The 26,443-nt window shown below is 38.6% G+C and overlaps 1 protein-coding gene across 1 annotated transcript; it reads right to left on the minus strand.

Moving 5' to 3' along the window:
• Positions 1-585: 585 nt before the first annotated feature.
• brwd1 (bromodomain and WD repeat domain containing 1) lies at positions 586-24,546 on the minus strand. The gene is made up of 42 exons (XM_026282814.1): positions 24,310-24,546; positions 24,148-24,206; positions 24,025-24,054; positions 23,758-23,817; positions 22,797-22,947; positions 22,600-22,695; positions 22,275-22,435; positions 21,977-22,198; positions 20,859-20,959; positions 20,689-20,759; positions 20,476-20,576; positions 20,346-20,386; positions 19,631-19,732; positions 19,386-19,539; positions 19,007-19,141; positions 18,782-18,910; positions 18,448-18,673; positions 16,182-16,361; positions 15,906-16,089; positions 14,724-14,814; positions 14,506-14,646; positions 14,350-14,423; positions 12,930-13,149; positions 12,465-12,581; positions 12,267-12,374; positions 11,811-11,935; positions 11,640-11,722; positions 11,414-11,525; positions 11,281-11,342; positions 10,911-11,066; positions 9,440-9,560; positions 8,654-8,779; positions 8,500-8,569; positions 8,370-8,423; positions 7,709-7,834; positions 7,421-7,573; positions 7,139-7,308; positions 6,869-7,011; positions 5,152-5,289; positions 4,691-5,005; positions 4,256-4,393; positions 586-3,110 (listed from the first exon to the last, which is right to left on the minus strand). Exons 1-42 carry the CDS (start codon positions 24,356-24,358, stop codon positions 1,717-1,719), a joined length of 6,489 nt encoding a protein of 2,162 aa, XP_026138599.1. The 5' UTR covers positions 24,359-24,546; the 3' UTR covers positions 586-1,716.
• Positions 24,547-26,443: the final 1,897 nt, after the last annotated feature.

Consider the following 26,443-nt stretch of genomic DNA (forward strand, 5'->3'; position numbering starts at 1 on the left):
TTAAACAATGACATTTGAGTTCATGATTTTAATGTTGCTGTTTCTTGTGGCAGACTGAATGAAGAGTAATGTTTCTTGTGGCAGACTGAAGAGTAATCCGGCAGAGTTTTATACTGAAACTTTCCGTCTAAAAGTCCTTCCTTGGTCTTATCCATATTTCTTTGCACGTTGAACACACATAGGCCACAACTGGAAATAAAAAAAACTGCAACCGCGTTAATTGCGTTATTTTTTTTTAACGCGTTAAATATTTCAAATTAATCGAATGCGTTAACGCGCTAATTTTGACAGCACTATTAAAAATGTTTGATTTGTCGATGTTAGTTGCATTGAATCAAAATCAATTCTGCACACGCAATTAAGGTTTAAAAACAAACAATGAAATTTCAACAAAGCACCATTATTGGGATCAGTGTTTCTGTAGTTGGGCTCTTGACTCTTTTATGTTAGGTTTTCATTGTTACTTGTAACATGCTAATCAAATTACCTTTAGGCCTACGTAAAAAGTTGAACCACAAAAATAAAACTGTACATGTAATCATGCTCAGTTATAACTGGTAAAAGAAACGTGAGATTTGTCTTTCATTTTGTCCCGTATCAGTTTATTTCTTAAAGGAGTTAAGAAAAACAAATTCCAATTCCAACCTGAAACAGTACTTTATTCAAAGGAAGTCATCCCTCTCTCACTTAAGCAGCCAGCAGGCTTATCATCCTCAGTGAAACGTGTATTAAAGAAGCTCTTATGAAAAAGACAAGCAAAATGCCAAATATCATCTGCATTACATAAACAGCGATGCACAATTCAAAGACTGCATACAAAAGTTAATTGCTGTTCATAAGTTAAGTCTGAAAAGGAATTAATACTGAAAGTATGCAACACCGATCACTAAAACATCTTCCCAATATGAGAAAAAAACAGTACTTTTGCTGGAAGTACTCGTTTGATTGACTGTACTTAGCAAATAGGTACCAATTCATAGTTCATGGCATGGCAATTCATCTAATTTGAATACAAAAAGAAAAAAAAAAGTCATTCTTGACAAAGGAATTTAAATGTACAACACTTTGCTACAAACCGAGATATGGTCAAAGAACACAAAGAGGAACCAAAAGGTGACAGGAAGAAAAATATAATTGTACATTTTGGCTCAACGATCCCTTTAACAGTGACAATACAGAATTTGTGTGTCAGAGTCAAAGACGACTTGTTCGTTTTCATAAAGTGTTTTTGGACCTAAATGCTCATGTCAGAAATATGACACTAGAATCCTAGAGCTAAAAATGGAAAGAAGAAACAAATGCAAGTTTGAGAATATGGTAAACGTAGTTGACCCCTGAGTTTCTAATGCAGAACTAGTGTATAAAATACCTCATTACAGTGTGCCTTTTAGTGCAAGCCAGCAAATATGCTCGATTAAACAGGAGGTATAATTGGATAGCACCCAAGCAAACCATCCTTCTCTATGCAGTCTTTCCCATTGGCCGAATCACAGAGTGGGGCTGGTTTGAATAGCCAAACCAGAAGATCAAATACATCTTATTTATAATTCATCTTATTTATAAAACCAACAAAACATAAATATCCCTGAATGAAACCGATTCACAGTAATATTGAGGACTCCAGTGCTACTACAATTGTTTTTAAGTTCGGACAATCAAGTGTGTCTTCAAGGTCTCCAGTTAGTGTCTCTTGCATGGCTCCACCGCCCAAGTCCTTCATTCACTGTCTTGGTAATTCACAGTCCGTTTGCCTCGGTTTCTGGTCCGGATGCGCGTGGCCCGTCGAGGTTTCCCATACGACACGTCGCTATCCTCATCGGACACACCCCTCTGACGTTTCCTGGACTGCGTGGTTCCTCGGCCACGGTCTCTTAGCTTTCTCTTCGGACTGCTCTGTGAACCTGAGCTGGCATCTGATTCAGACTCCGCAGACTCTTCGCTCTCAGAGTCGCTTCCATCCTCTTCATCATCATCGCTTTCGCTTTGCTTGCTTTGTTGCCGGGTCGCCTTGGGAAGCTTCTCCTGAGACCATCGCTCCTGACCGTTCTCTGATTTGCACCTAGTTTCGGAGTCACTCTCAGAGTCCGTTGAGTGCTTGTAGCGTTTCGCATGCTTTCTTTGAGGTGTCACGCCCTTGTTTTCATCCCTGGTCCTACTACTTCTGTTGTCTGTGTTTTCAGACTCTGAGGAGCCACCACGTTTTCTTTTGGAGTTACCGCCTGGTGGTTTTCTTGCCCTGGAGTTGGCCGACTCGTTGCTCTTTCCATTCCTCGACTGCACCTCCATCTCAGGACTGAATTCTTCATCCGAGTCGTCCATAGTGTAGCTCTTCTTGGGAAGAGTTCGAAGAGTGATTCCTTTGGATGCAACTTTAAGGCAAGTCTTTCTCCTGGGATTTGCCTTCTTGTCCTCCTCTGATGCGTCACTCTTTTGCCATTCATCGGAGGAAGTATCCTCTTTTTTCCTTTGTCTTTGGTCTACCTCCTCTTCACTTTGCGAACTGGAGGCACCCGACATTGCCTCAAGCATTTTTTTGTGAGCGCTGGATGCACACTTTCTGTTTCTGAGCGATCTTCTTTCTTCACCATCACTTTGATTTTCTTCGTCTTCTGATTTTATTCTCTTCCTGTGAGCAGCAACTTTTTCAGAAACATCACTGAGCTCCTCTGAGTCCTGGGTGGTTGATGTTAATGCATCTGTGGTTGAGGTTTTTTTGTGGGTAACTTGCTGTTTTGTGGGAGAAGCTTGTTCTTGGCTTTCTGTTGGTGCTTTACTTCTCTTCATCTTTCTTCCGTTTTGATAAGGGTGCTTTTGAATTTTGGGCACCTCAACATCCTCATCAGAACTTCCTTCAGAATCCTGCTTGCTTGGCCGATTTTTCTGACGTTGGACTCTGGAGCAATTCTCTTCTTCAGCATCAGTGTCATTCAATTTTTTTATTTTAGTGACAGCGGCTTTTGCAGTCTTCCTGGTGGACTTCCGCCTGACAACGAGATCCTCATCTGACTCCCCGTTCACACTTTCATTCTGACTCTCCCCATCATCCGTGTTGTCCTCGCTTTCCACTCGTTGCCGTTTTGTGCCATGTCCATTAATGTAAGGAGACGTTTCTAAAAACAGAAATAGAGAAATGCACCTTTCTTTAGCGTCAGTGACCCATTAATGCTTAATGTTAAAGGACCATACTTCATTTGAGGTTAAACATCAATCCATTTTTATTTAAGCCTGAACAAGTTGAGAATGTTTTTAAATGTTTTACTCACCCTAAAGGCATCATAGGGTCATATGAATTTCTTTCAGACGAAGCCAATCAGAGTTTTATAAAAAATAGTCCAGGTTATTCCAAGCATTATCATTGCAATGGGCGAATGTTTGTCCAACGGTCCAAAAGATGTCAAATGAAATGCGCATCCATAATAAAATGTGCCTCACACGGCTCCAGGAGGTGAATAAAGACCTCCTGTAGCAAATCCATGCGTTTTTGTATGAAAATTATCCTTATGTCAAACATAATAAAGACTTCTCTCTCACTTCATCTAACTGTCGCTCAGGTGGATGACATAAAACATCGGCATGCATAACATATGACAGATAACAGAAGTGAGAGAAAAATATTACGTTTGAAATATGGATATTTTACTTCTAAAAATTAATGGATACACTACAGGATGCCTTCCCTTACGAAAATTAACCATGGTTTTACTACAAATAAAACCAAAAAACCATGCTTACTGTAGTTAAACCATGGTAACCACAAATTAAATTAACCATAGTTTAATCATGGTATTTGTAGTAAATCTGTGGTTTTACAAATGGCAGTCAATACGCCAAAAAACCATGAGTTACTACAGTTTTACTATAATAAAACCATGGTTATTTTTCGTAAGGGTTTATTCACCCCCCGGAGCCATGTGAGGCACATTTTTTTATAAATGGGCACGCTTTATTTGATTACTTTTGGACTGTTCCACAGAAACACCCACCGCAATGGTAACGCTTGGAGTAGCCAGGACAATTTTTAATATAACTCCGACATGATTCGTCTGAAAGAAGAAAGTCATATACACCTAAGATGCCTTGAGGGTGAGTAAAACACAGGCTCATTTTAATTTTTAGGTGAACTAACCCTTTAATGGTTTATTATCATTAAGATATTTTGTAATAGAACGCTTGATAAATTGTGCAAAACCTGTGCAGATGAATAAAATCTGGATTTCATGCTGATTTTAGAGCTCAATGGATCTACCAAACACACCCTTTTTTTCTGCTGATCTTCTAGATGTTCTGCACCCAGCAGTTCTGCTCTCCGCTTTGCTCTGAGAAGATGAATCACTGTCTGCACTGCCATCACTTTTCTCTTCTTCGCTGGCTGAAACGTCACTTTCATTTGACTCTGTGAGAAAAACAATAACATGTAATGATAACAATAACAATAACATAAATGTAAAGGTCATTGCACAGTAAGTCCGAAATGTTCGCTAAATTTTTGCACTTAAAAAAATAAATACGACCTCGAGTTGTGTTATGTTTACACACTGCCTCCGAAACTTTCGACATAAAAAAAATTCAATTTCTGCATTTTCACATCCGTAGCAAGCATTTTGATAGGAAAGGTTGACAAATATGGAAAAAAACTATACAAATTTCAGAGTCAGTGTGCAAGGACCTTAAGCTGTGTAGATGTTTATACCTGCTTCCTCCTCTTCTGAATCAGAACTGCTCTGAATTACAGCAGAGCGTTTGCTAGCACGGGTCGCAGGTCGGGTGCTGCCTCCACACCCCTCCTCATCTGAGCCTTCATCTTCTTCCAGAGTATCCATGAGTTTTATCTTATTAACTGCTGCCATGGCGGTCTTACGGGCCCTCGGCCGGCGAGTGAAAGATGATGACGACTCGTTCTCTGATGTATCAGAGCCTTGTGAAGGCTCTTGGTAAGAAACGCTGCAGGGTCGTGGTCTCTGACGCTCGTGTGCCCTGCTGTGCCCATTCATCTTGGCATAGCCCTCTAAGATACGTAAGAATTTTGTTTTTTTAAGCGATTTGTTATTGTCAAAATAAGACAAAAAAAAAAGCTAAAATTGCTTTACATTTCGTCTCAACTGCACACGATAACACACACAAGGATTTAACAGTTTGTCTAAAAGATCCCACCATGTCTGTGTTTTGCTCCATTATTCTGTGCAGCTCTTCTTGTGGCTCTAGTCTCTCGTCTGAAGACACGAGACAAGGATGAAGGTTCCTCATCCTCTTCCGACTGACTCTGAGATTGTTTGCTGTCATGATCAGACCCTATATCAAAAGCACAAACTGTTATTCCAGAGTTTCTGAAAGTCTCATGTAATAAAAATGAATAGTTTACACAGCAATTACAGATTTACCTATAATCAGTTTAACCAGTATTTTCTACTTAAATTATTGTCTATAATATCTGGTCAATGGATAGACTTCCCATCTGGTGGGTTTCTAAAGAATGGTGTCCATTAAAGGGATAGTTCACCCAAACAGCAAAATTATGTCATAAATGACTCACCCTCATGTCGTTCCAAACCCATAAGACCTCCTTTTATCTTCAGAACACAGTTTAAGATATTTTAGATTTAGTCCGAGAGCTCTCAGTCCCTCCATTGAAGCTGTGTGTACGGTCTACTGTCCATGTCCAGAAAGGTAAGAAAAACATCATCAAAGTAGTCCATGTGACATCAGAGGGTCAGTTAGAATTTTTTGAAGCATCGAAAATACATTTTGGTCCAAAAATAGCAAAAACTATGACTTTATTCAGCATTGTCTTCTCTTCCGTGTCTGTTGTGAGCGAGTTCAAAACAAAGCAGTTTGTGATATCTGGTTCGCGAACAAATCATTCGATGTAACCGGATCTTTTTGAACTAGTTCACCAAATCGAACTGAATTGTTTTAAATGGTTCGCTTCTCCAATAGACATTAATCCGCAAATGACTTAAGCTGTTAACTTTTTTAATGTAGCTGACACTCCCTCTGAGTAAAAAAAAAAAACCAATAATTCATCGGCGTAATTCATTTACTCAAACAGTACACTGACTGAACTGCTGTGAAGAGAAAACTGAAGATGAACACAGAGCCGAGCCAGATAACAAACAAAAGACTGACTCACGAACCGGATATGACAAACTGCTTTGTTTTGACCTCTTTCTCACAACAGACACGGAAGAGAAGACAATGCTGAATAAAGTCATCATTTTTGCTATTTTTTGGGGAAAAAAAAATATATTTTCGATGCTTCAAAACATTCTAACTGAGCCTCTGATGTCACATGGACTACTTTGATGATGTTTTTCTTACCTTTCTGGACATGGACAGTAGACCGTACACACAGTTTCAATGGAGGGACAGAAACCTCTTGGACTAAATCTAAAATATCTTAAACTGTGTTCTGAAGATAAAAGGAGGTCTTATGGGTTTGGAACGACATGAGGGAGAGTCATTTATGACATAATTTTGCTGTTTGGGTGAACTAACCCTTTAAAGCACTGTACATTCAACAGGAACCACTGGAGGAGGTAGTGGATCCAGTTCATAAAACCAGGCTGAATGATTTATTCACAACTTGTACTGATCTGGATTTCCAGAGGATGTTGAGTTTATAACTCGTTGAAGACGCTCAGTGAATAATGCAGTCTCAAGTCTGTTCATAAAACCCACTTGTAATGCTTTGTGTCCTTTTTTTTATTCCAAATAAAGCAGCTGAAATAGTTTTAGATCATCTTCATGTGAATGGGCAATTCACTTAAAAGTTGATTAAATTTTTTTTTATATACACCTGTAGCTGCAACAGAATGCCTTGTATTTTATTACCAGAAACAAATAATTTTTTAAATAAAGTTGTGTGTCTTACCGGATGAAGATGAGCAACTCCGTCTGAAGGTATCCTTGGCTTCGTTGACTCTGCGGCGCTCTGGTCCAGACACTTTGGCGGAGGTAGATTTGGCCGTAGACTGTTCTGTGTTTTCCTGAGTTTTTATAGTAGCCCTCTTTTGACTTGGGTCAAGAGGGGAGAAGAATAATAAAAAATAAATAAACACTTCATTTTCTGATTGCAAACAATGACATTAGACATAGAAGTTAGAATGACAGCAGCATTCACATGTCAGGGGGATCCACTTACCGTGTGGATCCTTGACTGGAAGGAGCCGACTCCTGATGCTGTAATTTCTTCCTGAATCTTTGACTGCGTCGCAGCTTTAAGCTACTTTTGATGGCAGTCTTATAGTCTGAAATGATTTTTCGTATACTCTCCTCGAAAAATGCTGACAGTCGCAAAGTCATACTGTAAATCTATCAAATCAAAGAGTGCAAGAACATCAATGTCTTCAAGAATTGAGCAAAAAGGCAAGCAGAAATAAGAAAAGGCAAAAAAAGACGAGATTGTCCAAGACTTATGCATTACCTTTGACCGTTTGCTTGGCGTGTAGGCTTTAGCATTGGCAAAAATAAGCCTGGTGTCCTTGCAGAGGTCTATGGGATTTTCATAGCGATCTTCGTCAAGAGTTTGCCGCACTGTTCCAAGGTCCATAGGAGCGTCAATGATATTAGAGTAATCCTGGAGACACAACCAGGAGACATTAACTTCCTGTTTCTACTGACAATGCTTGATCCCACCTTTAAATCAGATCCACATCTCCAGATTAAGACAGACATCCCTAACATTATTCCATTGACTGTTTTTTGGACTCACAGGATATTCTCTCGGATCTACAGGATCCCGGAACGGCTCTGAATCCTCACACTCAAACATGTAGTCCAGCAAACGTTTGCAGTGGTCCTTCCACGCATCCCTGTCCTGAACAAGCTCCAGTGATGGCTGACGAAAACAAGACACAAAACAGCATTCGGTTTTGTGATGGAATTTTTTTTTTTTTATCCAAACGGCAGATTTTAGTATGGAGCTTATAAAACATCAGAACTAATTGAATTTGTATTGTGTAAATTTGAATTATTGACACGTGTCATTAACAAAACTGAATATTATGTGGCATTTAACAGTTCCTAATTAGATTTTTTATGCCAGTTTTTAAGACATGTATTTTCAAACAGGGAATTTTCGGTTTTGGAATCTTCTACTGCAAATACACAAATTCAGAACATCTTATTCAATATTCTAAAATTCAATACGCAGAAATTCAGTGCATACAGAAAGTAGGTCAGAAGTAATCCACAGGGAAGAGTAGATGATCTCCGAAAAGTCAAATGAAGCATTTCGGCCAATTAGTAGTTTTCTGGCATGAACGTGCTGTTTAAGATCTACCTCATCATGAAGTGATTCTTAAACATTTATGTAAATTCTACCACATTTCTACCAATGTGCAGTATATACTATCATTAATATTTCACACTACCTGGCGAAGTCTTTGTCCTGCAGAGGTTCCAGGTGCATCGATGTCATCCATGTCCTAAAAGCCACATATGAATCAATCTCAAGTTTTGCAGAAAAGGCTAAGAAAATACAGGTGAAACAAATACACAAACCTCATCGTCAGAGTACTCCATGTTTTCAACGGCATTGTAGATCTCCATAATATCTGTACAGTGAGGTTTACTGTGGCCGGGGTGGAAAAAGAAAAAGTTTATTAAATTACAGAACAAAATAAATATCACAAATGGATCTTCACTAAAGACCAACCTTATGAACTTCAGAAGAACGTTTGTTATGATTTTTGCTGACTCTGCAATCTTGCTGCGGGGCTCATTAAAAGTCTTGGCATTTTGTTCAATGTGTTTTACATCCCAGATCAATGCAGACAGTCGCCTAAAAAACCCAAGATGTGGTAAAACACACCAAAAGTAGACACATACACTGATGACATGAAACAGTAAAACTCATTCATTCAGACCCATTTCACTTTCTTTCTTTGGGACAAAAGCTATTTTGAAGAATGATCATCCAAAAACAAAGATCATAACAGTAGTGAGACCAGTGGGGTTAACATGCTTGCCATGTTTAAGCTTTTGCAAAAACCAACAAAGTTTCTTCTTGCACGTCAAGCTGCAGGTGAAAATACTTGATGTGCATTGATCAAAGTTCATAAGAAAAAAAAAAAGCCTAAATTGAATCGGTTCATATAAAGGGTCTCTTCAGCAGACCTGTTTAAACCATTAAATTCATTTAGATTACTTTTTGCAATACCTTTATGAACTAAGTCAAAGTCTTGACGGTATGGGTTTCTGATGGAGGGACAGAAATCTCTCAGATTTACCAAAAAAAAAAAAAATACAAATAATAATTTTCTTGAAGATTAATGAAAGTCTTATTTGTTATCTGGAAAAATGGAGCATGAACATTCTTCAAAATTTCTACTTATGTGCATCACTGAACAAAGATTTTCATATGGGTTTAGAAATGTAATGGGGATGAGTGAATGGTGACAATTTTTAATTTAAGAAGGACTGCACCTATTAAGCTACAAACCTGTAGAAGTTGTGCTTGAGCCGCAGTTTGATTGTGTTGAGGTCAGTGGGATATGCGATGACAGCACAATATGTTGGATACTGAGTGAGGTCGACCGGACCAGAGAAAGGTGCTGCGATATCTGTTGAAAAGGACATTTCATACAGGGTTAGTTTACAGAAAGTGATATTTTCTGTCATTATTAAGGCTACGTTAACATGACAATAATGTAGTCAAAAATGGAAAAGTTTTCCCTTGCGTTTTAAAGAAGTTTCATGTATTCACGACAACGTTTTCAAAATGATTCGCATTTACAAATGTCAGCAAAAATGGCCAAAGACGCTGTATTAAGTTTGCCAGGCTTGTAGTTGGCACTGTCTCCTTGTTAGTAAACAGTACCTGTAGGGAAGTGATGATTATATGTTGTATAAGACGCGTCTCCACTGGTGTTTGTAATATTGAAGTGAATCCACACTTTGCTGAAGAAACGTTAGAAATCTCTTGAGCAGCAACAACTGTACCATGTACTTCACCAGTGTTGTGTATGTTTGTTCACGTTTGTTTGTTTGTTCACGTTTGCCAAGTTTTTTTTTTCCATTAAAAAAAAAAACTTGCACTTTGAAACCCATTTTCTAAAATATGCATTTTCAGGACCCAAAATTCGATTGTCGTGCAAAGGAACAGGCAAAACGTATAGAGTTTCCCATTTTTTAGCTGAAAATGTTGTCGTTTAAACGGCCCCTTAGTCACCCTCATGATGTTCCAAACCCAGAAGTTCATCACTGATCTTTGGAACACAATTTACCTACTGGTAAGCCCCGCCCCCCTTCGTTTATGTGATTTTGACTTAACTACACCATGCTTCATGTAAAAACAGTTTGCTATTTAGGTTAGATTTTTGCTCCGTTTTGTTTGGGTTTAGGAAATATAATATAATAAATTCTATTGGCTATCTGCTCAGGATACCTGAAATCAGTGTTTCAAGTACAATAGGCACATCGGTTTTTCAACTTTTGAAGCATAAAGTCCTTCAAAACAATGAAAGCTTCAGATCTCTTAATGTTTCTTAACGGAGCTGAAAATTATCTGTCAGTGTAACTGATACTCAACTGCCATTGGCTCATCTGCAATCGAGGGGAGGGGCTTACCAATAGGTAATTTGAAGATATTTTACATTGTCCATACAAAGAAAGTCTACGTAATCAAAAAAAAAAAACAAAAAAAAAAAACAAACAGCTAAATTTATATGGATTACTTTTACAAATCTCCTTATAAACTTTTTGAAGCTTTAAACTCACAAAAAAAACAACAAAAAAAAAAACATTTGAATCAAGGGATTGGAATGCCATTAGGGTAAGTGAAAGATGATTTTCATTTTTGGCTTAACTATCCCTAGTCCAAGTAGTTCATCAAAATTTGAATTGCTTAAATGGCAAAAAATATAAAAATTATATAATAATAATAATAATAATAATAAAATAGGATAACGTACCCACAGTCACAAGCTGTTCTATGCCTGCAATGATTCGTGCACTCTCTTGGTCTCGACCCTTGTCCCACCATTCACCCTCCTGAGGTTTATACTGGATATCCATCATCTCCTCATCGGTCACTGGCACTCCTGCACTCACCGTCTCCGGCTGCTCAGCTGCAGAAACCCAAATAACCCAATAAATAAACCACTTGCTTAATTAAAACACAATGACAAAGTACCTTTCTGTTAGAAATGGAGTAAACACACAAACTCCCAAAATTTTGTACAAAGATTGCTGATATGCAAATTGCATCTCAACTGGGGGGACACTGCAAGAAACATACATCATGTATCTGGTTTAAGACAATGCTTGAGGAGTCAGAAGTACCGTTTTCAGGAATAGCCTCCACATCCCATGGACTCAGCTTTTCTGTCTCCCCATTGTCCCACCTGCACAAACAAGACGTTAAATACCACTGCCAATTGACCACACGCCATCCAATAACTCAGTTGGGGCTTACTTGACTTTGAAGCACTGAAAAAGGCTGTCAGGATATTCAGATTGATATGGTTCCTGACAAACTATGGTCCCAAACCACCAGGCGTCATCGATCACAGAGCGAAACCGATCATCTACAGAAAACAAGGCACGGAAACCAGGACAGACATGACTCAGTATGAATAAAATTTTACTTTGATGTAGGCAACCAAAATAAACTCTGTTATCAGGTCATGACTCAAACTTACTCGAGGTCCACACTCTGTGCCGTGCATCGTCGAAGCTTTGACGCAGCACCAGAAAATCAATTACATCCGGCATATCATGATATCTAAGAGAAAAAAAAAAGGCACCAAAACACGTTCGTTTGTTTAATCTACAATATAATTGAAAATTCAACTAATATCTTGCTAACTTACTTTATTGAAAAGGATCGGTCTGTTATTTTGCCTGTTCCAGGGTCAATCAGGGTCAGTTTCAGACAGCACAGGGTTGGAGGACACACTTCATACTTGATCCCTGTTATTTTTACAAACTCTTGGTCCTGGAAAAAACAAATTATTTATGTGATTTTCAAAGCCAGACATGCTGAAAACATTAAAAGTTGCATGTATTGTTTAAAAGCATGTTCAAGGTTAAATACAACAAACACAAGTGTATGGGAACTAAATCATCATGTGAGACAAATTTGGGAAGTAAATACACAGATCATGACTGGTATTAGTTTAGTTACCAATGTATCTCAGCATAATGTTAAGATCACATCAATGCAAAGTTTTTCAAAGCACTTATGAAGGGATGCATCTGCTAAAATCAACTGTGTCCGAATTAATTAAAAAAGAAAGAAGAAAACCCCAGGACTGTTTTGATCTTACTCTTAACTCCATCTTCTTCCATGGCTGTCTGTCTGGGTTAATGGGGTACAGGTTAGTCCTGCAGACTGCATCCACATACGCCTCATGACCCTGACGAAAATAGATGACCTGTGGACAGAGAATAAAATAATAAACTGATTAACACAAAAATCAGATGTACATTAAAACAGATGTGATGGAAGAAAACGTGTTCTGTACCTCGTCTCCCATTTGAGGGACGAAGGGGGACTTTCGGGGGATGACGTCAGTAATCCATGCTGAGGGGCGGAACTCATTTGAGATTTCTCTATTAATGGGCGGTCTCGGTTTTGGATGCTAAGGACAACAATTTAAAAAAAAAGGGCATTTTAAACTCCCAAAGTTATTTTCAAAAACATTGTTTCCAAACCATTTCCCACCCAACACAGGACTAAATTAAGTGCTTATAATTTATTCACTTTTAACACCATACCAGCATCAAGGCTATTTTAATGACAATTTCTGAATAAAATAAGGTATACAATTCTAAATTAAGAGCTAGCGCATGATTAAAATGTCTCTCCAGAGTTATAACTGGGAATTTGAGGAAACCAAAACTCGGGCGGAGAAGGGTTGGGTGGGGATCAACTTTAAAAGCACCACTGAAGAGTTTGTAATAGGAAGAGTAATGGTTGTGCTGCACACCTCTGGGGTTTTGCTTTTGGTTTTCTTGTGCTTCCGGGGTGAAGACACCTGTTCCTCTTCATCTATGGTCTGCTCCTCATCTGCTTCTTCGTCTTCCTCGTCCTCTTCCTCAGAGCTGCTGATCCTGCGTCTTGCACGCCGCCGAGACGATGGAGACGCAGCTGGCCTCAAACTTATTCCTGCATCTGCCATCCAGTCGGAATAATCACTGGAGGAGTGACTTTAATTATGAACAAAGAGACATGTAAATATTTCCTCATAAACATGTTAGAGATGACAACTCTCTAATTAATTCACCTTATTGTCATTCCAAGCCCCCCTAAGATATTTCTGATGAAATCCAAGAGCTTAGCCCGATCAAACCACAGAACTGTAGTAAGGGCATCATTAACATGTCCACGTGATATCAGGAGTTTCTTTGATCTTTATTTGATCGGTGTGCAGTGATGCTTCGAGTCAGACGAACGAACAAACACGTGTTGATATTTGCAACGCTTTGATCATTTCCTGTAGAGCCCACCTTTTAACGCACAGCCACCAGATTGGTCGATTATATACAATACCTGCATGTTATTGGTCAAACTGCTTTGGATGTTTTAGGCAATATTAAAATCCCGGCACATGGCCACCCTATTTCTGGACCTTGATCGTGGTAGGACTCCTACTGTCAGTGGAGGGTCAGAGAGCTCTCGGATTTCATCAAAAATAATTTCATGTGTTCCGAAGATGAATGAAGGTCTTATAACATTTAAGGTGTAGTTTATAATATCTGCGTTATGTGCAGGACCAAACAGAAATCCAAAAATAACTCCAGTTTCCAAGTGAAGCGTTTTGAAATGACAGTTCCAAAATCCTGTTTTTACACTCACACTTTGAAAGTCTTTCCCAAATGTAATTTTAATTATTAATCACTGATGGAACACACCTGCATATATTGTTATTAATAATAATCATCATTTCCAAATAAGTATTGCATTTCATTATGCAATAGTACTGTTCCCCAAATCTCAATATTCACAAAGCATTGCGAAATGCTCGGAATTATGTGAATATAAAAAATAAACCTAAAATATATCAATCATAATGAAAGGGCTTCACCTATAATGCTAACAGTGATATAAGATTATCAAAGCGATAAATTATCAACAGGTCATAATTAAGTTACTTTTATTCAAAGCGACTTACAAACGAGGACAATGAAAGCATTCAAGATGCTACCAACATCGCCTGTTTGCAATTATTTTGGAGTAAGAGCAAAAATAAAAAAAGTCTGTGGCAGTCATTTAAAAAGTTTCAACTGAACATTTCTGCTTTCAATTTTAATTTGATTTACTAGACATTATTATTGGAAACAAAGTGTAATTTAACTTGACACTAGTGCATATATTACACACTTCCACTATGGTGGCAGATTAAATACCTTGAGCTATCACTCCTCCATTCCTCTTCATCCTCCACAGATGAATCAACATCACTGCCCTCGATTTCACCGCCCTACACAATTAATACACATAATTATTAACATGTACGATATGGCATAAGTTTATATTAAAGTGAATTAACCCAAACACTGAACCTCAGAAGATGCCGTTTCCTCCCCCTCCTCACATGAGAACTCGATTAACTCTTCAGCCAGACTCCCTTTACGCTCCTGATTCTTCTGCCGTTTGCGTGACGGTGCACGTTTGAGGCCCAGCTCTTCGTCATCAGAATCATCCTGTGGGCAGAACAGGACGTTTACTCAGTGCTGACACCAATACCCATGATGCAATTCATCAAGAGGCAGACCCCTACCCTGAAGGTGGTGTGGGCCACTCTCCTTCTCTTGGAGCTGTAAAGGGTGACCTCCTCCTCACCCTTCGCTATTCTGAATGACTCCTGTGCCCTAAATGAACAAGCAGTAAATTAAATTTGTAATTCCGAACCATCGGAGGACAAACCAATAGGTTTCTGGTTTACTTTCCGATAACAAACACTCTCACAATACAACACACATAAAGTTGGCATACCATTTTTCATTTTAATATTTTCAATAAAGTGACAAATGTATAAACTGTAATAAAATTTAACTGAATCAGTCGCAAATAAAGCAAACTGTTTCAAACAGAAAAACAACAGCAAGGAATCTTGTATTTAATCTAGTGGTGTCAAAATTAGCGTGTTAAATGTAGGTGATAAATTTTTTCTGTTTAACGCGTTAAAGATATCTCATGCAATTAACGCAGGGGTGGGGCTAGTTTTGGCCACCCCACTCACAACTGTCACTCCCTTTGGTCACTTTTTCTCTTGACAAGAATTTTTTGCAGAATGACAGAAAATGGGAGTTTTTTTTCAGACGAACCCTCCACTTGAGTTCTGTACCATGCGCGAGTCAAACGAGTGCAGAAACTATACTGTCCTTGCAGCGCATGCTCTTCAATTGCACGCACAAAGTATGTATCCTTTCATATCAAAGCACACAAACTACGTGCATGCAATGTCGTAGACCGTTACGTCATGAAGTTACCAAAAAGACGATAAAGCTGCTTTAAAAATATGCATGCATGTAATTTATTTTATATGAGTCACATTTAAAAACACGTCTCTGAAATGGTTTTCAAAACGTTCCTGAAGTAGCCCAGCACCGTCTCACTCATCTAACACACTCGATTCAACCAGCCTCATTAATAGAGACCTTAAGACCGAAGTGGGTCAGAAAAGCTAAAAAGAGTTGAGAGATTAAAAATGTGTGCACGCACGTGTGTGTGTAAGAGAGACAAACAGGGTCACACAGTGGAGTCGGCTGTCTTAACTGTCCATGGTTTGTTCAAGCTTGAACTGATGGTAAAACTAAGGACAATATTATCTGTCTTTACATTTAAGCTTGCTATTATAGAAAGGGGCTTTACATTTCCGACAAGTGTTTGCGGTGTTAGGCCAATCACAATGCACCATCTGGGTCAGTTGGCCAATTAGACAAAATAACCGTATAGGAACCTGTAGCAGCTTGCTGTAAGCTCCGGCACCACCACCCTGCGTCTCCAGGCCTGAAGATCCCTCTCTGTGGCCATCTGACTGCGTGGAGCATTCTGGTGCATCTGCCGGACCCCCTCTACCTGTCCACTGCGCCGTAAACCCACATTAGGTGGAGACTGAACCTCCATGCGCTCGTTCAGTGACACTGTCGATCAAATGCAGCTACATTAGATGAAACTGTACAGAAGTGGATGTCGCTCAAAGACTACATGCTAATGGAGTTGAACATATAGGCACCTCTGCGGGGAGTCCCTGGCTCTGGCACACGGGCAGGAGCACCACCTTCTGCCGGAGCTGAAAGCCGTCTGTCATGGTGCTGCTGAAGCTGGCGGATGGCAAAATCCAAGGCGTTGTGACGAACCTCCTCGCTCTCCGCAGACTGCTGACTGATCACCTGCTCCACGACCTCACCATCACCTGAAACATTTTTAAAGGCAGCAATCAGAAACACTCCATATGATCATATAGGATTTTTTTGGACTGTGCCTTTATGTTCTGTGCTTTGTTATTTTTCATATGAAAAAGTCAAGCTTTACAAATCTCAGTTTTATCATGTAACTCAAACAATAAACGTGGTTTTTGGTGCTCTTTTAATTTGCTACCTCCGTTCAAACGGTAGTGCAAAGTGCATGTGAAAAAAGACTCAAGATTCAAGAACTTTGTCATATTTACTACAGTACAATGAAATTCTAAAACATCAATGAACATCAGAAGGTTTGTTGAAAAGAAACTTGCTTGACTTTACTAATAAATGCAAAAATGTGCGGTTCACACGGGCAAAAATGTTCTGTTTTCAAATCAGACGCAAATTACCAGTAAATTCTGTGACATCATTAACCAGAAATTACCTATTGGCTTATGGTCTGAAAACTTTAGCATGATGTGGAAAAAAAAATATTGGAACCAGTTTGTTGCTTTATTTTATTAGTATTCATTTATTTTATTAAACTGGATAAATTGTTTTGATCAAAACTAAGGTTTATTATTGTATATTCATTTGGCATCTCATTTACTGTATACCCTTTAAATTAACTTATTGAAAGAACAGCAGCAGCAGTACGGTGTAACATTTATTTGAAACATGTATTTGGTACATGCTAACTTATATCTTTACTCTTTCCTTTCATGGCTTTGGAAAACTCTCGGATGTTTCTCTGCTTCGCTTTTTGCATAACTCCGGCTCATCGACACCAAGCTTCGTTGCTATTTCTCTCTAGGAATGAAATACTGTCTCGACATCTTTAAAGTCTCTCCGCGAGTGATCATACAGGTGCGGATACATTTGTGCAGCTCAGCGATTCGACACTCCAGTGTATTCAGATGTTGCTCTTCTTAATGACCTCCACAGAATGAGGAACAAACTGAGAAATATATATATAGCGTGTCATAGAAGGTGGAGTTTCAGAACACACGCAATGATTGTGTAACCACCATGGACCAATAGAAACTCTAAGGTGTTTAAGAACCAAACGAACTCCCCCATAAAGTTTGCTTTGGTGAGCCATTACGAACTGCCGAAATGAACTTAGTTTTGGCCTGATTTTGTCCAAAATGACATCTTATCAGTTCGTTGTTCGATTTCGTTTGAAGTATACCAGGGTCTTAAACATGTGGGAGGAAAACGTAGGGGTCAGTGTTTGTTTATATTTAAATTTTGTGTCAAACGTTCACATTAATGCATTTGCTTTTGGCCCAGAGAAAACACATTACACATGCGTCATCTGTCAGAATGTTATGATAGGCCGAAGCCATTGAAGTTTGAATTTCAATGGCTCTGGATCGGCGCGGAGTAGACGTCTTACATCAGTGCGTTCTGAACTCATATGTTCTCATACCAGTAATCTTCATTCTATGTTCACACACAGCATCATTGCGGCAGTTTACTGGTAATGTTACAACAACTCATACCAGTAAATTGCCAGAACGAATATGTCTGGTCTTATTCACACGTGATCTCTCAATGGTAATTTACCAGTTAAGTCTGTATCAGTGAAAGGGGTTAACGTTGTATCGTAATATTACATTTACAACAGGAAAGCTATTCAATGTCAATAAACTCGTTAATTAGCTGGAAATAGTATAAAGAAGAGTGTTTTACAAAAATGTCTTGCTTATTAAATATATTTTTGCTTAACCTGATAGTGAAATCTTCATTGTTCGATGTAATTATGATTGTGTAAATCTTTCATGAAAACAATTAGTCACAATTGTTTTCAACAATGAAATGACAGTAAAATATTATTATAAAACTGCCTTGTGTGCAATTTAAATTACTCCGTTTTTATTTAATTACGGATTATTAAACTGATTTATTGTTTTCAAGCTTTTAGCTTTCTTTTCAGTTTTGGCTTTCAACTAAAGAAAACCTTAATTTCAGTTTTAGGGTGTTTTTTTTTAACAAAGGAACCAGTTCAGAAACTGGTTTTTCAGTGCCGTTTACAGTGTACCCCACGTCATGTTAGAGCAGTAAACAAAAGTGTTGTGACAACAGTAGGGAACTTACTTGTAGCGACGTAGCCCAGCTGAGGGACTAGATGCTCATCTGCAATGTTTTCTCTTCCTGGGACCAGTCTTTGGAATCTGGGAGGGTGAGGGTTACCATCAACGTCCACCAGGAAGGGAGGAGGCATCAGGTGTGGGGCCTGCTGGGTCTGCTCATCCAGAACAAACCCATTTGAGTCCCGGATCAGCGGCCGATAGTCAGTGTGGAAAAACACCTGGTCCGGAAGCTATGAATATATATACACACTTGTAAATTGTTTATCAAAGTTATCTTGGTGCAATACAGATTTATAAAATTATCATTTTCAGATTTCACAGTTAGAAATCATACAAACCTTCTCATAAGGCTTAGAGCTCCCAAAGCCAAAAATAACCAGATGTCCATGAGAGTCTGTCATTGCAAAGCGATGCCCATCTGAGGTGAACTTACAGTCAAACACAGCACCATGTCCCTGACCTTCAATCTTTTCAACAAAAACACAAGATTTTATTTTTTGTTGTTTGGCATGTCAGTAATAAAGTTCTGTAAATAAAACTGAAAGATCATTGGGATACTCCACCATGTTAAAGTAATGCATGGTTTTGGTGCCTCTGATGAGGTCCCATATGAAGACGTTCCCATCGTGGCCTGCAGACAGCATGATGCGAGGGTCATAGGGATGCGGCTCCAAAACAAACACCTCGGCCTCATGACCCTGTGAGGTGAAGAGAAATGCATTAATCTCCATATAACAAAAAAACATTTTCTCAAAATGTCAAGCTACAATCTGATTGGCTCTTTTTTTTGCTCATGTTAATGATTTCACTCAACAGGTTCTATTTGGTTTGGCCGGGTCAGGTAAAATACTTCTGGGGCAACATAAATAAATGACAGTGTTCATTTCTGTGAACTCTTCCTTCAACTAAATCTGAGAATCGGAGCAGTGGAGGCTGCCTTACTTTAAGGATATGCAGCAACTGTCCAGTATAGGAATTCCACACTTTGAGCAGATGATTGTTGACCGCGGTGATGACGGTGTTATCGTGGCGATCCCAGGAAACCATGGTGACTTTGGGTTTGAAGAAATTCGCATCCTCTGTTAAAGGTGCAGACCTACAGTAAACGAAGGAGGGGCAATTTAGTTAAGAGATCAAGTCAAAGTCAACGCAAGATCTGTTTGAGTTTTCCCAGAAGGTTTTCATACCCTGGAAGAGTGGCAGACATGTCCAATAAAATGCTCTTCCATTGCTGTCTCTGATGCAGTCGCCATATACGAGCAGTGCCGTCTCGACTGCCACTCACAAATCTAAGAGAGAGACGTCAAAAGAATGATTCTGGGATAATAATAAAGAATAGTGATGCACCAAATTGATTTTACCCAATTAATAAATTCTCATTTAAGAGTAAAACTGAAGATTTTTATTTTACAAGTTAATTTAAAAATTAATCAATCATTTATAAATCAAAACTCAACTTCGTTGCATATAAACATTTGAATTGCACAATGCGGTTTTCAATAAAATATTCCAATTCGTTTATAAACATTCACTGGCATGTATTGTCTACATGGCCAGTTTTTTCTGGCTAACTGTAGAAAAATGAACTTTTATTGACATACTTCTGAACACTGAAACACTGATTGAATCAACTGGAAACAGAATAGACTAAAAGATCAGAAATCAATATTATTAACCCATCCCTAGCATACACACAGCTGAATTGTTCACCTATTGAAGCGCATCCTCGTGTACATTAACAAAAAAAAGTGTAAAACACTAACAGTTCAAACATGGCATCAGAGAAGCACTAATTAAATGTTACTGTTTTGGTCTTTGATTCTGGACCAGTAAAACAGTTCTGCCTGAATACATTTGGATGCCAAAGTCTCAGACTGGTTTATGGTAAAACAGCAATATTACCTCTCTCCTGAATGACAGAACTGGATGCTGTCCACCTTGTCCTACAAATTAAACCAAATATTGTAAATCATGGCAGACCGTCACAATTTGGTGGATGATTCAACTACTCCTACAAACTGAGCGCTCTTACTGTGTGAGAGTCAAGCTCAGCTAGTTTTTCTGGACTGCCACTGCCCAGGTAGTATATCCTGATGACATCATCTGTGCTTCCTGTCGCAAGGAACATGCCACCTGCATAAAGAGAAAAAACATGTGCACTGAAGAAAACCCTTACATAAACATACACGTGTCAAAAACAAGAGGGAAGCTCTTGGGCTCTAGTTCAAACATTGAGTCGTCTCACCGGGGCTGAAGGAAGAGCAGACGGTCTGGACGCCAGGCCTCGGCTTCTCTGTGAATTTATGTGGACGATCGCTGACCAATGATAAATGAAACAAACGATGAACCTCAGTCTTTGACACACACCAGTCCCATTCCTCATCTTTTCATTCTAACGCGATGAAGAGCCCTCACCTGAAACTGTTATTATTCACATCCCACTGCCAGAAACACACCGTCGCATCAGTTCCTGTGGACACCAAATACCTTTTGGAGCCCTTGACTAATGGAGAGAACTACAAGAGAAAGAGGAAGTAGAAATACAGGTTAGAAGAACAGAAACACATGAAAATGACACAACTGTACACATTATCGTTAAGAGTAAGATGCTACTGTAAACACCATGGACTGGAGACGGAAACAAAGTCCTCCACTTCATTCTAAACACTTCAGGAGAGAGTTTGATTAACTACTTTATGAAATCTAATGTAAAGCAACCACACGGAGAGAAGGATTTTACTGCACTTTTACACTGGGAATGTTAAATACTATTGTACGACTGAATTTTTATTTGATTTATTTATTAAGACAATTTTTTTACTTTTAGTTAAATCATGGCCACAAATTAGTACAGAACCATCGAGGGAATAAATGAGTTCATCATAAGACACAACTTAACTCAAATTAAAGTGACAAACTAGCAAAGTGGTCAAGATTTAAAAGACTGTCCTGTGTACATTTAAAGAAACACATACAGTATTTATTTATAAAATATACACGTTTATTTTTATATTCATATAATTTATATTGGATTTTTTTTTCTTTCGCACTCAAAAAGTATTCTCGTATCTTTGTAAAATTACAGTTGAACCCCTGATGTCACATGGATTACGGTATTTTAACGATCTTCTTGCTACGTTGCAGTCTATGGAGGGTCAGGGAGCTCTCAGATTCGACCAAAAAGTATCTTAATTTATGTTCCGAAGAATCGGGTGAGTATTTCATTATATTATTTACATTTTTGGGTGAACTATCCCTTTAACATGTCTAATGTTGAAAACTGTTTTTGCTGCTTGATATTTTTGTGTAAACAGTGATTTTTATTTTCCAGAAGAAAAATATTACGTATACATTATGTATTACTTAACATGTATATTTGTCAAAAACTGTATTAGAATACATTTAGAATAAAAAGAAGGGACATAGTCAGTAAGATCTCCAATGCTGGTAAACTCACTTGCCAAGCTCCTACACTGATTTGGCGTTAATAAAAACAGGAAAAAGACACTTAAGTCATACGTCAGCACTCTCACCTGTAAAGAGGTAATAGATCCGCTGTGGCCCTGCAGGACCGCCACTGGGGCACAAGTACGAAGGCACCAGACTCGAATGGTTTTGTCGCAGCTCCCGGCCGCAATAAGAGTATTCTCAAAGTTAACTGCTAGATCTGATATCTCAGCATAATGTCCTCTGAGAGTAGAGTGAAGCCTTCCATCAAAAGAGGACCAGATCTTCACCAAGGCATCGTCGGAACCCTGCGGGTCGGGAAACGAACAGAGTCAAGGCTTCTGCAGCAGACCAAGAGCCGAGTCTGAGACTACTGATGCTCACCGTAAAAATCCTGGAACCTGTTCGATCAAAGGCGATACAGTAGACTGCAGAGAGATGTCCCAGGATCCTCCTGTGCATCTTCATGTGCTGATAATTGCTGACAGGGTTGATGGAGCTGAAGCGCTGAGCTCCTGTGAGCTCTCTGCCTCGGCACACCTCCACTACAAACACAGAGAGGAAATCCATCAGATCACTCAAGCTTTCATTTCTCTGTCTGCCAGGACAGACGTCTAAATGCATTCAACAGGGATCAAGAGTGAGAGGAAAGTTCATCATCTTACATCAGAACTAGTTTCATGGCAACTTAAAAACTGAAGGTCCTCACCAATATTGGCATCCCGGCAGCTTAAAGGCCTCTCAGGTGGTCTCCCTCTATGAAGGGCAGCGAACGAGGAGGCTTTCCATCTGCTACTGCCGCAGTCTAGAGATGTTAAGAGAAGGAAGACAGTAGTAACATTTACACTTGGACAGCTGACAAACACACCAATGCAGAATGTGTTGAAAGCTCCAGCCTTATCTCACCTTTTGATGTTCGCAGTAGAGAGTGTTTCCCGGCCCCGAGTAGAGAGTGGACTCCTGGCACACCAGACGGAAACTCTCGGTCCAGAATCGGACCGATCTGCTTGCATATCTGCAACAGGTGGTCTGGTGCAGTATGTCTGTTGGCAGCGACCTAACAAAGAAGAAAGGATCATTTACTTTTGTTATGTCATAAATTAGCCAAATAATAATAATAATTAATTTCTGTGTATAATGTGTAATATATATATATATATATATATATATATATATATATACACACACACCAGACTACCCTTGCAATGCTGTTTAAGTAATAACGTATTTAAAAGCATTCTCAAGTAATACCATCTTGAATGTAGCTCTTTGAATGTAGCTGATCTAATGTCTAGCTTTCTATAAATGTGTTGTTTTTTTTACTAAGCAGACAACTAAATGCAGAATTGAAATAGTTGCCTAATTATTTTACACACTTAATACAACCGTAAGATAACTGACCATGGTCACGTCCCTTCAGAAAAACATAAATAAAGGCCTGCATCATGTGGCTGAGCTTAAGGAGTTTATGTAAATTGAGTCCCTTAATCGGCCAATCAGAGCGCAGGTCACATGCAAAATAAAAAGCCGACGGCGAGTCCTGAAATCTGATTGGACGGTTCAACATCCTGACGTAGCCACAACCCGACGAGGCCCCACCCTAACTGCAATACAGCACTAAATAATAGGGAAGCAGTCAAAACACAGCCCCCACAGAACTGCTCATAAAAATAACGCTGTACAATGTAAACTAAGTGGTCAAATATGATACGCCAATTTAACCAATCGAAAATAAATAAATAAAAATAAATTACCAGATACCTTTCATTTAAATCCGATCTTAAATCGGTCACAAAATGAACACGTGTAATAATTAAACGCATGCCATACACATACTCCAGACACAAAATCAAAACACTTAACTTACCAAATCTTCATAAGATCGCGGGTGTTCATTTCCTTCCCAATCCAACCGACGTGGAAGGAGCTATAAAAAATAAAAATAAAAAGCCGGGTTAATAAGGTCGAAAGAAAATCGACGGACGCCAAGTTATCTTAATAAAAACAATAGCGCAGAATGTAAACAAGTTCAAGCCAGGCGATAACGAAAAGTAGATGAATTCATTTTTCAATTCGAGACTGAAGCATACACACTGACAGACGGACATAAAGACTTCGTAATCGAGCAACACACCTGGTTTTCTTCCAGCTCGCACACAAGAGCCTGCAACAGATGAGAAAGAGCTCCGTTCAGTGCTCGAGCATCATTTTAAACACAATACTCGTATTAAAGTCTCGAGGACTGAAAACAACTCACCTCGGCCGCTTTCCGACACGGGCCCGTGCTCAAATAGCGCGAGATCAAGTAATATAACTCTGCGAAAGGACACCGCGAGACCGTTTATTATTTGATTTAAGATGAAGAAACTAGAAAAGTACCTCTTAATGCTATTCCTAAATGTTACTTTTTGTGTCTTACCCGATTCAAGGGGTGAAATACTCCCATTTCTGGCTGTAGTATCGGCCATAGCTCAAAGAATACGGTGTTTGGAGAGGAACTTTATGTGTGGTTGGTAAATTATATAATTATTTAATGTCGACTGTACGCTTCGTGGCCATCCACGATTGCTCCCGCTTTCTGTTCGGCCAGTTTTCGGTCGCCATTGGAAGTATCAGGCCTGAGCTTACAGCTACTTCCGGCTGAACACCGGAAACAGGGGGAGGGGTAAAGCGAATCGTCTTCTTCAGCAAAACAGAAGTCACGCGGATATTTAAAAGTCTAAACATCCAGCTTTTGAGTCGTCGATGTAAACCGAAACGTTTCTTGCTGTGTCTTTCCACGCAAAGCGTTCCCCGAATAACGACGAAAAGCCCCGTTCCCGTTCGAACGGCTGGTTCGTGACGTCACATCGAATGTCTACAACCGAAGCGTTCATCTTTTGTCTTGTGAGAACGTGACGGTTTGAATATCAAAAGACATCCACACAACTAATATTTGCCACCACTAATATTATCACATTTATGTAAACTGACTGGATTTACACAAATATGTCCGCTGACAGACACCACAAATCATGTGATAAAAAATATCTGAAAATTTACATTTAAATTAAGAATTCTTTCTTTTTCAAAGTGTCATGTTTTCCCATTTAAATACTGATGCAGTTAGTGGCCCCAAAATGTATAAATGCCTTTGTATTTAAAAATAATAATAATAATAATAAAAAGATTTAGCATAGGAAAATATATCTTTTTTGCAAAATATGGTTGGTGGGTTTTAAATTATTAAAAAGCTTTTTATATAAAGTTCGTAATTAAATATGTCCATCATCATCCACACTTATGTAAAATTATATACTGCATCTCAAATCTCAACTGCCTGTTTATTTCTGTTGTTGAAAATTGTAAACGTTATATTATCGCCCATCTGCTAAATGTGACTATGGCACGCATATATTTAGATATTATGATTTTCAGTAAAGCTGCTTTGAAACGGTGAAATGCCTTGTAAAATAAAATGAACTTGTTCAGATTTTGAGACTTTCTGCTACTGGGGTTCCTCAAGGCTAAGTGCTTGAACCTCTTCTCTTGTCTATCCACGTCATCATTAGCATCTGTCATTCAGAAGTATGGCTTTTCTTATCACTGCTGTGCTGATAACATTAAACTATACTCATTGCAACCAGCTGATCCGACGATCGTCGATCATCTAGTTGCTTTGGATAAAAGGGTCTGATAAATGATTAAATGTAAATGGAGACATTCAGGTTATCAGAGTCAAATTTTCTATGACCTTTGATATTGGGATGAATTACACCTGTGGTTACTCTGCTAACTTGAGGAAAACTGACTGACACGCATCCACCAGCTGGTAAAAAAAAAAAAAAAACTCATAAAATTGTATGAGAAATTAGTTCAGATGTTTAGTTGTTGTTTTTTTCAGATGCCACTTGTTTTTATTGATATTTTAAGTGTCCGGATTAATTTTTGAGCCAATTAATAAACTGGAGTGACACTTTGTAGTCAAATTGTTAGTATATTATTCTATTATGATGTGAGCTGGTTTGAATATAGTAAGATCTAAGTACATGGTGTGCAGTGTTGATAACTATCATCCCAAGAAATGGTCACATGATTACAACACCATTGAAAGATATTGATGACTATCGATAACAACCTTAGCCTGACCATTAAGACACTAAAATCCAAGAATGTAGACCCTTTAAACCCATTTAGATTGCCTGAAATGAATCTTCTTATAACAAGAAAACATTATTAGGGAAATTTTGATAAGGATCACGAATCGTACAATTCCAAATCCTTCTGGTAATTCTCATAGTAGTAGTTTGTGTAGTTACAAAAGATTTCGGTTTCAAATAAATGCTGTTTTTTTTTTAATACATCAAAGAATCTTTAAAAACGTATCAAGTGTAGCACAAATGTTTCCAACATTGATAATAAATCAGCATATTATTATTATTATACTTGAAGCATTGTGTGACACTGAAGGCTGGACTAATGGTTGATGAAAACTCGGCTTTGCATTACTACATTATATTAATAAGAATATTAATATAGAAAACCATTATTTTAAACTGCAATCTCACAATATT

This window comes from Carassius auratus, chromosome 15, assembly GCF_003368295.1.
Source record: "Carassius auratus strain Wakin chromosome 15, ASM336829v1, whole genome shotgun sequence".
In the NCBI taxonomy this organism is placed as follows: Eukaryota; Metazoa; Chordata; class Actinopteri; order Cypriniformes; family Cyprinidae; genus Carassius; species Carassius auratus.